At 41.1% G+C, this 13,675-nt stretch overlaps 1 protein-coding gene across 1 annotated transcript in view; it reads left to right on the forward strand.

The window, feature by feature from the left end:
* Positions 1–387: 387 nt before the first annotated feature.
* The window catches only part of LOC126275143 (nephrin-like), a 686,204-nt gene continuing 672,916 nt past the window's right edge, over positions 388–13,675 (forward strand). The window contains exon 1 of the mRNA XM_049977173.1: positions 388–606. Coding sequence (XP_049833130.1) covers positions 504–606 — 103 coding nt within the window. The 5' untranslated portion in view covers positions 388–503. The remainder of the gene's footprint in view (positions 607–13,675) is intronic.

Consider the following 13,675-nt stretch of genomic DNA (forward strand, 5'->3'; position numbering starts at 1 on the left):
TCTGAAGCTCGTTCTTTTGAAAGATTCATATTTTTTTCTGCAATTGTAATCATTTGTTTGTCTGCACATGTACATCACAGCTATCGATTTCCGTCCATCATTCGGATAATTCCTTACTGGTGAGTAGCCTTCTTTTTTTTTAGTATCTTCATGCTCATTAGGTTTACAGCTCTTCGTAAAACACCCGTTGTGTGAGAAACACCCCCATTACATGACACTTTTCCAGTTCTGTAAGTGTATTTGCGAATACTTAGAAACAAAGGTATGGTGACAGCGGGCACCGACCGCGGCCTTGCCGCCGCCACTGCCGCCACCGCCGCCTCCGCCGGCCAGCAGCGCTCTCAGGCGGTGGTCCCGCGCTTCTCGCGCGCCGCGCCGCCGCACTCGGCGGGCCGGAGCGCGCTTCGGAGCGACGGCAGTTGCGCGCGCGCCTCCCGCGGCTGCGGTTGACAGTGTCCGCTCCTGGCGAGGCCCGGCACGGCGCTAGCAGGTCGCCGCCCGTGATGGGAGCCGCCGTCGCGTACTGCCCGTGGCTGCTCTGCTACCTGCTGCTCATCGTCTTCTGTGGGGGCGTGACTGTGCCCCAGCTGTACCAGGGAGAGCTCGGTGAGTGGTTATTCCTCTCTTCCACGCCCCCTGCTCCGGCAAAGAATGAACTCAGAGCATTAATGGAAAAGTAAACAACTTATGGATTAAATTTGTAATTTAAAGTCTCAAGTTTTCATTTTCACATACGTGTACTATTAGCGTTAAAAAGCAACTTAATCACATAACTGAGCATGACTAAGCGTGAAAAAAATTCTCTTCACCATAACCGGATGATACGATCATCGTGCACACGGATAGGCCTATGAAAGCTTTTAGCGCCCCTCACATGTCGTCACAAACAATTGAAACAATATAAGGAGGCTATGGTTTACCATTAAAGTTCTTCCTACGATGTCACGGAACGGGTACCTGCTTCCACACAGATTAGTGAACCACTGACACTCCTTCTCCTTACTTCAGAAAGTTGCAGAACTCCAAATTGTCATGTGGCGAAAACTTTCCCTGGTTAAATATGTGGTCTACTGGACGTTATTCGACTTTTACGTAGCTATGTAAAAATTTATATGTAACGCACATCTGGAACGAAACACCGGCCTGCCAGGCCTACATCTAATATTTATTGCATAGTATTTTAATATCTACCGAGTCTACGAGGGCCTTTTAATGACTTGACAAAGCAATTCACACATCATGGAGGGGCTGGGTTCAAAACCACTTATAGGTACACAGCTTCAGTTGCTCGGGTCATTCTCCTGACCGCTTCAGGCAGAGGGCGGTTTGGTGGCTTTGAAGACGAGAGGGGCATTTTCCATCACGACCCTACTTCAATGAGACGACCCTATGATCTACATGGCGTAAAACGCTATTCTTTCTCCAGAGCATTTGCCTTCTTGTAATTTTCTCAAATGAGTTACAAAAGTAGCAATCAAACAACGGCCGTATTAATTTCGCCGTTGTTTCTAGTTCTTGGTAACATAACATCTGTTATGGTGGCAGGACGGTATTATTCGTTTGGCAGCATTTTTCTGTGTCGGTTACAGCTGCCAGGAATTTCATGGGAAGTGCGAGTTAATTAGATTTATTACACACGCAGGAAGCCTCCTGTGTATTACGCTTCCCATTAAAACATTTTTACCATGCTTTTTTACTTTCAAGAGAATCCTTCACATTATTATAGAACTAAAAACCACCTAGGACGTTGTGGTGCGTGTAGATATTGAGTGTCCTGTCAACAACATTTCTGCACGACACAGTTAGATATCGGTAGAATATTTATTCTGTTTATGTACAAAGTATGATGATAATGAGGTACAAAGATCAGTCAAGAGAAATGCGTCGGACAATGAAATGTTATTAAATCAGAGACTGCGATCGCTTAGAAAAATAGTTTTCTATTCGTGTCTTGATCACATTTCCTGGATTTATGGAAGATGATCAGTTTCGTCTCTAATGGCTCATCATGGGAACCAATAGCTTGTAGCACTTCAAATAATCTAATAGTCACCTTGATAACTTAAAATTAACTGAAGTGACACCGATATGCACTATAGATAGAGATGTCGTGCGACTGTCGTAATAAGAAGATGACAGAGTCTAAACCGGTCAACTGTTTAAAATTCGGCAATAGGGATCAAGACAGTTAAGGGAAAACAGCAAATGTCAATCTCTTAATGCGAATCACACAGAACTGAAATTTCTCATCTCTTAATAAGAGCCGAGTGAAACTATTGTTCATTTTCCTAAAGGAATAATCCAATCCCAATTCCCATTGTTTTTGCATGAGTATTATTCACACTATGTTTTTGAAGCGGATGTTGTGGCCTGCACTCATGTTTAGCTGTACGTCACTGCCTATTTGCAGCCGAGATGATGTGTTTACACTTGTGCTCTTATCTGCACTGGAGCTGTTTGGCACGCGTAACTGAGCTGCGGATGAAGGTCAGAGAATATAGAAGAAAAAAGGGAGAGGACGTACATCAGACCGAATACGGGTCCCGCTGAAAATACGCCATAAGGATTTATGTATCAATGTATCAATAACTTACACTCTACACTGCTTCTCGATATTGACTCTGTCACATCCGCAACGTTATTTATATGTGGCAAGTCCACGTTTCATACTTCTGCATTTCCTTAAAACTCGTTCCTTCCTTAAATACTGTACCCGTCGATTGAAAACGTAACTGAATTTCAGCCTAGGCGCCATAACTTATGAACAGCGTCTATGATATACAGGGAGCCTGATGTGTTTAAGAGAAAACAATTACTGCATTTATTGAAGATAAAGACTTATGCAGAATGGTGATGCATTGGAACTGAACGATCTCTTAGCACACACATTTCTACGACAGTGGGTTAGTGGGATCAATGAAATACTAACTGGCTATGGCGCAGAGAAAGCAGTAATGCATGGCGCAGAGAAAGCAGTAATGCCCAGGAAGTGGATGTTTCTGGTGACACGTATATTTACGAAACGGAAAAGATTGAATTCTTTCCAAGGTAGCAGTTGCTACTTCTAATTATGCTGACTCGCTTCCATAAGCTGTACTTACTGTGAACGCATTGGTAATTTCGTTTATATAGTGATGGATTTTTTTTTTTTTTACTTTCAGTAGTTAAAGCAAAATGGCTCACGACTGATACAGAGTTCTTTACATTTTTTTCGAGTTCTTGGAGCGGATTAGTCATTCAACCTTACGTATAATTAGTCTTAAATATATGAAAATAAACTCTTGTTGACTTGTTTGTAGTCATTAGCAAACAACATATCACCTTAATCAATTGGGACATTTTAAAACTACTTCTCGCCAGCCCTAGGACAACTAACACTCCATTTTGTGAATTATAGGTATGTGGGTTCAAGTATCACTAAGACAAAGCGGTTCAATTTGCCACAAGCGTACACTAAGAATTCTACATGTTACAGATTACTAACACATCCTCGCTCGTTTTGTCGTAAAACTAAAGGCTGCCATCCACAATGAAGCTGAGATTTATATTTATTCAGACACATAACAAAGACGCAATTTCTGCATAAAAAACTACTATGACGTGTTGTATTTCAAAATTTTTGTCTCTCTTACATGGGCCTTTCATACATTTTCCAGGTTAACACTGGAGTATTTACCTCATAAAGATGAATAAGACTTCCTTATAAAATCCGATTTATGATTAAAACAAGCGTAGTTCATCCCCTTGTGAGCCTCCATGAATTATTATAAACTAGGAACCACTATTTCTTTTCTCCTGTTTCTGCTTCAACTTTTGTCCGGTTCATAATCTATGATCAGTGAAAGAGTGTTCTACCTCTCCATTCAGAGCACATTTCCCGCCGTACTTCTAACTATATCCACATAGTGCAGTTTACAGTTTACCCTTTTACTCCATTTAAGCACTGACGTGAAGACTGCTTTAAGAAATCTAAATTTGTGCTTTCCGACGTTTTGTGTTTATTCCAAATTACCAATTTAATTCGCTGTTTTCAGAAGTGCATATTTGAAGTGTTCGTTACGGTAGGGATACCAGTGTTTTAAATACTGAAAACATACGCGTTGACGTTTTGCTGTAGTCGCCACAGCTTGTGACACTATCTTGTACGTATAAACTGACATAGAGAGTTTTTCATATGATTCTGCGGAATTGAAATAATATTTACTGACGTACGTGATTTAGTAGGTCATCAGTTCGAGCCCCATGAGATCTTCACACATTTCGATTTAATTGTATGAAGGTGATTATTCTTAAAGTTACTTCATTAATTTTTGGCACTACAGTTATCGCAGATGAAAATAAATTTTACTCTATGGTTATTGATTTATTGGCGAAACATTATCCCTCGTAGTCTTTCTATTGAGGTAAGAAGAAGAGTTAGAGATCGATAATTATACTGCGTAAGGAACCTCATTTTTATCACCATCAACATAGCCGAATTCTGTACTCGTACGTACATAATTCCACGACCAGTCTGGGATATTCGCTCCATTTTCAACTGGCTAATGCACTATAGGGTTTCAAATGAACATATCATCCAAGTGATCTTCGCGCTGTCACATTAAAGTCTTTGTTTTAGAGGTGTGACTTTTGTGTGTAGTGCTTAATGGTATCATTTTGAACTTTGGGTCATGCACTTTGCATTACACGTGTATTTCAACTGTATGAAGGCGATCTGAATTACCCGTTTCACTGAAACTAAATGTTGCATCATCCATCTGATTAGGGGATCAGAATTCATAACCAGATAATGAAACGATATAGAGTAATATAGTATTAACGATATTGCAAGCTCCTTGTAATTTAGAACAGCCGCGGCAATCAAGCTATAAACTGAACAAAATACGTCGATAGTTAGTATTCTCTGCGAAGATAACTACTGTACAACTACAATAAGTGTGTGCCTGTTAGAGAGGAAAGGTAACGGATAATATTCACGAATGACTGTGTTTCAGTTACAGGAAATTTTGTTAATGCCATCGTCCTGATGAAACACCGCATTTCCATCATCTGTTCATTGTGAATATCTGTTGCTGTAAGAACCATTTATCTCTTCTTATTGCCTTGTCAGACTGTCTTGCAGACATAATTTATTTCTACGTGCTGAATTTGCAATCACATTTTGATTGATCTATTTTTATCAGGTGAATTAATTTATTAATAATGCCACGGAGTAATACATTAAAGTGTCGGGTGTTAACTGTTGGTTCACATTTATATGTTTTTATCGAGCCTTTTCGGTTCTGTAATGTTTGTTAATGGAGAACGTAGCACAAAATGCGGGGAATACAGTTATTCGTAAGTGTTTGGACGCATAGTGGAGGTCGTACTTAATAAAAGTATTACTCGTGGAGGAATGAAGTGTGTCCACATGTATATTGGAACAACATGTAAAAGTTACAGCTACTTTCTGTGTGGTTTACGCTCAGTTGTGGCCTGAACCGGTAAGGGTGCCAAGCTCTTGATCACCTGCAAATCATAACTTAACCTACGGATAGTAAAGTATGGTACAATTTCGCTGTGTCCGACACAGCTGCCATGTTATATTGCTACAAAAGACTGAAAACCAGCAATATAACGTTAATTTATATGTGAATTTTTAAGACAGGTACGGAATTAATCTCCAGTAATATTAATTATTACATCATATTGTACTCATATTCACAAGTAGGCTAACATTTGTTTCGCTACTGCCAGATTCACTACTTTGAGTGGTAGTAGCGATTTGCACCTACGCTGTATGTAGTAATCAGTGTGAATCAGATGCAAAATGTAATTACACATTTTTGAATCATTATCGCTCCATTTACTGGAAATGCATATGAATGGTAAGAAGATAATAGCGGTTGGAATTTGTTTGAGAATATTTTCAGGAAGCGAGAAAGAAGATTAAGGTTTAATGTGCCGCTAATTGTGAGATCATTAGAGAGGGAACACAAGCTCGTGTTGGAGAGGTAAGGGGAATGAAGTCGGTCGTGCCATTTAAACGGAATCATGTGTCTTACATAATTTAGAGAGCTCACGGAAAGCCCAAGTCTGAATGACCGGATGAAAATTCGAATGAGCATCCTTCAGAATACGAGTCCAGTGTACTAGAACGCCCGCCAGCTTGCTCGATAGTCTCGCGTAGCCAGATACTTCCTTATACAGCGACATTCTTCTTATGCCGCGTTGTCAAATACCAGCAGTTAATGTTTCCATAAAGCTATAATAAGCACATTAAAGGGGAAGGAGACGAGGGGGGAAGAGAACAAGAGGGGATACTGATAGGTCTGTCTTATTTAATCGTACTGTATGCTTTGTAGTTGTAGTGTATAAACACCTTTATGTGTCTACACTGTCCAATTAATTACGGAATCAGCCACTAAATCAAGTTTTATAAATACTTTTTTTTAAATATACACTTTTATTACACTTAACGTGATATCCTTAATGGACAAATGGACAATATACGAAATAAGTGCTCTGTGTTTACTTTGTGCATCAGTCGTGACATGAACCAGTTAGGATACATATGAGTTCCTTGAGAACATTTTGTAGCTGTTGGAAAAGAGCAATCTACATATCAGTACGGACGTGAGAGGTTCTGGCCCATCTGCACTGCGTACTTTACCTGAGGTCCGTTATGTACTCAATAGGATTTAAGGCTGGGGACACACCTGTACGGTACTAAGGCTATAACTTAAACCTATAGCATGTCCTCCGGCATTCAATCTCTTTGTTGCCGAACGTTGTGATTCACGGAATAGTAACCAACCGCACTAGAATACAGAAGAAGGGCAAGTATGTGATTCTTTCCAATATGGTGTTCCGTACTACCACCGTAAAGAACTCTGGTCGACACTTTGATATTCTCATCTAACTTAAAGTGTTGTGATCTATCACTAGGCAAAAGGCGATCGTTGTCATGCATTACACTATATTTCTGAGCGTCAGATATGTAATCAAATAAAATACGTTGGAAATAGCTGAGTTGTTGAAGGTACTCCTCTTTGTAGGATTCTGCGAGTAATATCACCTCCTTCCAGAGATAATCCTGTCAGTTCTGTAAGCACCTTTATCACACTTTTGCACTCGTGTTAGTCGAATATATTACGTTCCTATCAGTATGTCTCTGAAATCCGCCAATGCTTGCTCTCTTGCTTGATTAGGACACCAAACACGGAAACTGTTGTATAATATGAGGTAGTAACGTCTTGTATACAGGTACCGTAATGAGTGCAAGAATATCCCGGGTAAACCTAATATTTCTGTTCGCCTGCCTTACTACTGATTTCATTTGTTCGTTCCATTTCATGTCGCTTCATAATATCACCCTCAATATACCTGAAAAATGCGACACACTTAAGGTATTTTACACATATATTACAGTCGGACAGTACCGGTTGCTTTGAACTATAGCACTTTCAATCATACACAACGTTCAATAGGTCTTATGATAACACTTGACAATTTCTTCCGGTTTGCATCAACTGTCTGACGGTCTTTCAGTTGTTAATCAGGGATGCAGTTAGCGAGGAAAACTATTTTTTTCCTTTTCTTTCTCAAAATCTTACGGATTTGTGGTCTTACATGGAATGATCAAAATCTGTAACACATCTGTTCTACGTTGGAACATCATACAGGGAGTTCTATTTGCATCTGCAAATGAGTATAGGCTAATCCTTGCACGTCACAGCGAGGCAAGCGCCAGGCTTTCATTTGATTATGAAGTGCGCTCTGGGTAAACAGAAATGGTTATGATTAAAATCATATATTATATATTATTCTAGACTTTGTGAATAGTTAAAATTACTCATTTTCCGATGGTTGTAGGTTGTGAGATGTTTTCAGGTAACGCTTTCAGTAACGCACGAAGCTTTTATTGGTGTACAGCTGTTTACCCTTTATTAGTGGTGTTTGGTATGTAAATAACGTCGAGTAAACTGTTACAAAGAATAATAATAGGAAACGGAATTAAAGGGAATTAAAACCGACAAGATTTACAGAGAGCTAGAGAGAGGGAGAAAGAGAGAGAGAGAGAGAGAAAGTAGGAGAGGAGGAGAAAGAGTTGTACAGTCCTTCCTGTTATAGATGTGCAAATGATGGTGGAAAATGTCAGTCGGGAAAATGGAAATGGATCGGCCACTTTAAAAGGGGAAAAGAGAGAAGGCCGTTTTTTGTCGAGCATCGTTGAGTATTTATAAAAGCTTCATTTAACAGTAATCTTAGTTCTAAATCTTTCAGTAACCTATATATAATGTTTTACCCTTATTAACAGTGTATAAAAGCGATAAAAGTGGCAATTTGACCTGAAATATTTTAGAGCAAAAACGAACAATTTATTACTGTGGTTATAGTCACATTATAACGTTTGTACCAAGGGATGAGGAAGGATGCTTAAGGTGTAACGTCCAATCGACAAGGAATTCATTAGACACGGTTTACTATCTAGAAAACTGTCACGGTACTCCGAAGTAACATTCAAAACAAATAAGAAAACGTAGGATGTTCGTACACAGAAGTTTCTCTCAGAAAACTCCGTTAACCGCCGTTAAACGTTTTGCTTGCTTCCTACGCGGAAAGTGTCGATGTTCTTTAATGGGTAATCATTTAAAGGGAATACTTGTGATGTTCCAGACGCAGTCAGAACTCAGTGTTTCGAGCTGTACCGTATCAGAACAATCTCTTAAATTTACAGACACAATGGGGCTAGCTGAAATCTACTACCTTGCAAAATTTATAGCACTTTTATGAATGAATCTCCTTTGTTGTCTGTTAGTGTAAGTGATACATAAATGTCCGACTTAAGATCTCATGTTTTTTCCAAATCGTCTGGGTAACAATGTCACTCTGAAATGCTTCAATTTGGGGGGGGGGGTGGGGGGGGGGTGGGGGGGGGGGGGGTACGACGGGACATTATAGTTTCGCTTTCTGACAACAGCATATAGTTTTCATTCACTACCATTCATTTTAAATTGCCCAGTGGAACAACGGAATCTAATGCTGAATGGCATCATGCGAATTTGAAACGGGAGACTTCCAAATGTCTGTTCTTTCGGATAATCTGTACTCCACCTAACTTGGTAAAATGCCTCGAGAAAGGCTGCTATTTGTGTAGCACTCTCCGTCTTCTGTAACTTTTCTACTGGACTCACATTCGGCAGGAAGACGGTCAAAACCCGTGTCCTGCCATCGTGATTTAGGCTTTCGATGATTTCTCTAAATCGCATCAGGCAAATGCCGATTTGGTTCTCTTAAATGGGACGACCGATTTCCTCCCCCACCCTTCCCCAATCCGAGCTTGTGCCTCGTCTCTAATGACCTCGTTGTCGACGGGACGTTAATCACCAGTCTCATCCTCCTCCTGTAATTTTCTGGCAAACATGTTTGTAAAGCAACTCCTCGCCACGCCGCGAATGCCCAGTCGGGTCTCCATACTAATGCCTGCCTCACGGCTTCATGCGGGTGCGGTTAGCTATTCGCTCTCCCAGCCATAATACACACTTTCCAGACCGCGGAACCGCTACTGCTCTGTCAAATAGCCCCTCTGTTGGTATAACGAAGCAGAGGGCACCCCGCACCAGACCTTCCATAGAGGATATTCCTTGGCAGTACTGGGACTCGAACCCAGTTCCCCTCGTCGCAAACTCATAGGCTAACCACTCAGCCTCGGAGGTGGATACATGTTGTTGGAGTATAACGTTAATTGGCCCTACGGTCCTTTCTTTGTGCGTGTCGCCGTGGTTAAAAGGTAGGTCCCGCATCATGAGGCTGGTGGGCTGATGGTGTCAGATCGACCGCAATGCCACCCCCAGACGATGGCGTAATGCACACGCGATATGGAGGTGCATGTGATCAGCAGACACGTCTCCCGCCCGTTGTCGTGTTTCTTGACTTTGGAGCCGCTATGAATCGGTCGAGCAGCTTCTTAGTTGACCTCACGAGGACGAGACCATCCCTTAATAGTCTTCCCACGAAGAAAAAATCTTTGCAGTACTGGGAACTGAACCCGGGTCCTCTTCATGCAATCAGCCGCATTGATCTCTCGGCTACAGGAGCGCAGATTGCCAAGCTAACGCTACTACAAATATTTCACTTGTCCAGTATGCATTCATTCTCTGTCAGTAATTTCGAAGTTTTACTTTAGTAACATGCAGAGGCTTCACTGAGAGAATAAATAATCGTTTTTCGCAGTAATGTGAAAAGATGAACTACTTGTACTGCACGTCTATCTCCCCTGTGAGTATTCAATTTTGGTTTCGTTATCGAAGAACCACAATAGTTTATCACGCAAAAATTTTTCTTAACCTCCTCCGTGCACTAGCTTCAAGACTAAATATTCAGATTAGTGTTGCAGTGCGTGGTGAAGCAATACGACATATCTTTTTCTTCATTGGTATTAGGCCATCTTCATACAGCCATCCGTCACAGCAAGCATCTAGAACCATCTTTGTGTGAGAATTAGTTGAGGTGCAAACATGCTGCTAAATTACAACGAATCTTGTATTCGATCTAACTGGAAAAATTTGTAGTTACACGTGTGACAGTTAACTGTAACATAATGAAAACTGTTCCTGCAGCAGCACAAAATGGTGAGTATGTCTTGGGAGAGACATGAACGTAAAAGGAGGGAACTACCTTTTTGCCGTATCTGACAACGACAAAGACATAAAAACATATTGGCATATTCGCAGTTTTTTTACTTGTTAGCATTATTACGCATGTCGTGTAATATAATGCATCGTGTCAATGAAAGTAACCTAACACGTGATCTCATGTCGTATAACATGACATGCCAACAACTCATCCATCATGCCATGTGTCGTGTCGTACAATATGACACAACGTATCATTTAAGTTTAGCATGCATGCATCCCACTCTGGGATACCTTCTATTGTAGACGCATCAACACTCTCGTATAATTTTTTTTGCAGATACATCTCACTCTCTAGAATCACGTAGGTTTGTGTCTCTTAGTTCTTTCACGCTTCACCATACATGTAACAGGCGTGTGTCTAAGACAGGTCACTGCGTTGTAGAAGTAGAGATAACTCGTGAAAATGGGTAAATACGGTAAGACGTTTGTTTTCAATGTTTCTGAAGCTGTTCCCTTCTTTCGTTGACTCTGTCCAGGACATATTCGCCTTTTTTGTGCTATGGTACCAGCCTTTTTCATTCTGATTTCCAACTCTTACTCTGTCATAATTTTGACACTGGGTAGGTTTTTTTTATTATATTTCGAATCTTGTTGCCTATATCGTGGAATGGGATAAAGTTTTCGCAAAATAACGGTATGGCCATAAATTTCATGTATTTGTCTAACTTAATAGAAAATTGGAACTGAATCGCGCAAGTCTGAAACATAGAAGTGGCGAATAATTACAATAAAAAAGGGTATTTTTTTGCACGTAAGGTACGAATCTACATTTATCTACATCTACATACATACTCCGCTAGCCACCCTACGGTGTGTAGCGGAGGGCACTTTACGTGCCACTGTCATTACCCCTCTTTTCTGTTCCAGTCGCGTATGGTTCGCGGGAAGAACGACTATCTGAAAGCCTCCGTACGCGCTCGAATCTCTCTGATTTTCCATTCGTGATCTCCACGGGAGGTATAAGTAGGGGGAAGCAGTATATTCGATACCTCATCCAGAAACGCACCCTCTCGAAACCTGGCGAGCAAGCTACACCGCGATGCAGAGCTCCTCTCTTGCAGAGTCTGCCACTTGAGTTAGCTAAACATCTGCGTAACACTACCACGGTTACCAAATAACCCTGTGACGAAACGCGCCGCTCTTCTTTGGATCTTCTCTATCTCATCCGTCAACCCGATCTGATACGGATCCCACACTGACGAGCAATAGTCAAGTATAGGTCGAACGAGTGTTTTGTAAGCCACCTCCTTTGTTGATGGACTACATTTTCTAAGGACTCTCCCAATGAATCTCAACCTGGTACCCGCCTTACCAACAATTAATTGTATATGGTCATTCCATTTCAAATCGTTCCACACTCATACTCCCAGATATTTAACAGAAGTAACTGCTACCAGTGTTTGTTCCGCTATCACATAATCATACAATAAAGGATACTTCTTTCTATGTATTCGCAATACATTACATTTCTCTATGTTTAGGGTCAGTTGCCACTCCCTACACCAAGTGCCTATCCGCTGCAGTTCTTCCTGCATTTCGCTACAATTTTCTAATGCTGCAACTTCTCTGTATACTACAGTATCATCCGCGAAAAGCCTCATGGAACTTCCGACACTATCTACTAGGTCATTTATATATATTGTGAAAAGCAATGGTCCCATAACACTCCCCTGTGGCACGCCACAGGTTACTTTAACGTCTGTAGACCTCTCTCCATTGATAACAACATGCTGTGTTCTGTTTGCTAAAAACTCTTCAATCCAGTCACACAGCTGGTCTGATATTCCGTAGACTCTTACTTTGTTTTTCGGGCGACAGTGCGGAACTGTATCGAACGCCTTCCGGAAGTCTAGGAAAATAGCATCTACCTGGGAGCCTGTATCTAATAATTTCTGGGTCTCATGAACAAATAAAGCGAGTTGGGTCTCACACGATCGCTGTTTCCGGAATCCATGTTGATTCCTACAGAGTAGATTCTGGGTTTCCAAAAACGACATGATACTCGAGCAAAAAACATGTTCTAAAACTCTACAACAGATCGACCTAGAGATATAGGTCTATAGTTTTGCGCATCTGCTCGACGACCCTTTTTGAAGACTGGGACTACCTGTGCTCTTTTCCAATCATTTGGAACCTTCCGTTCCTCTAGAAACTTGCGGTACGCGGCTGTTAGAAAGGGGACAAGTTCTTTCGCGTACTCTGTGTAGAATCGAACTGGTATTCCGTCAGGACTTTCCTCTGTAGAGTGATTTCAGTTGCTTTTCTATTCCTTGGACACTTACTTCGATGTCAACCATTTTTTCATTTGTGCGAGGGTTTAGAGAAGGAACTGCAGTGCGGTCTTCCTCTGTGAAACAGCTTTGGAAAAAGGTGTTTAGTATTTCAGCTTTACGCGTGTCATCCTCTGTTTCAAAGCCATCATCATCCCGGAGTGTCTGGATATGCTGTTTCGAGCCACTTACTGATTTAACGTAAGACCAGAACTTCCTAGGATTTTCTGTCAAGTCGGTACATAGAATTTTACTTTCGAATTCACCGAACGCTTCACGCATAGCCCTCCTTACGCTAACTCTGACATTGTTTAGGTTCTGTTTGTCTGAGAGGTTTTGGGTGCGTTTAAACTTGGAGTGAAGCTCTCTTTGCTTCCGCAGTAGTTACCTAACTTTGTTGTTGAACCACGGTGGGTTTTTTCCGTCACTCACAGTTTTACTCGGCACGTACCTGTCTAAAACGCATTTTACAATTGCCTTAAACTTTTTCCATAAACACTCAACATTGTCAGTGTCGGAACAGAAATTTTCGTTTTGATCTGTTAGGTAGTCTGAAATCTGCCTTCTATTACTCTTGCTAAAGAGATAAACCTTCCTCCCTTTTTTTATATTCCTATTATCTTCCATATTCAGGGATGCTGCAACGGCCTTATGATCACTGATTCCCTGTTCTGCACTTACAGAGTTGAGAAGTTCGGGTCTGTTTGTTATGAGTAGGTCCAAGAT

Source organism: Schistocerca gregaria, chromosome 1, assembly GCF_023897955.1.
Source record: "Schistocerca gregaria isolate iqSchGreg1 chromosome 1, iqSchGreg1.2, whole genome shotgun sequence".
Classification (NCBI taxonomy): Eukaryota; Metazoa; Arthropoda; class Insecta; order Orthoptera; family Acrididae; genus Schistocerca; species Schistocerca gregaria.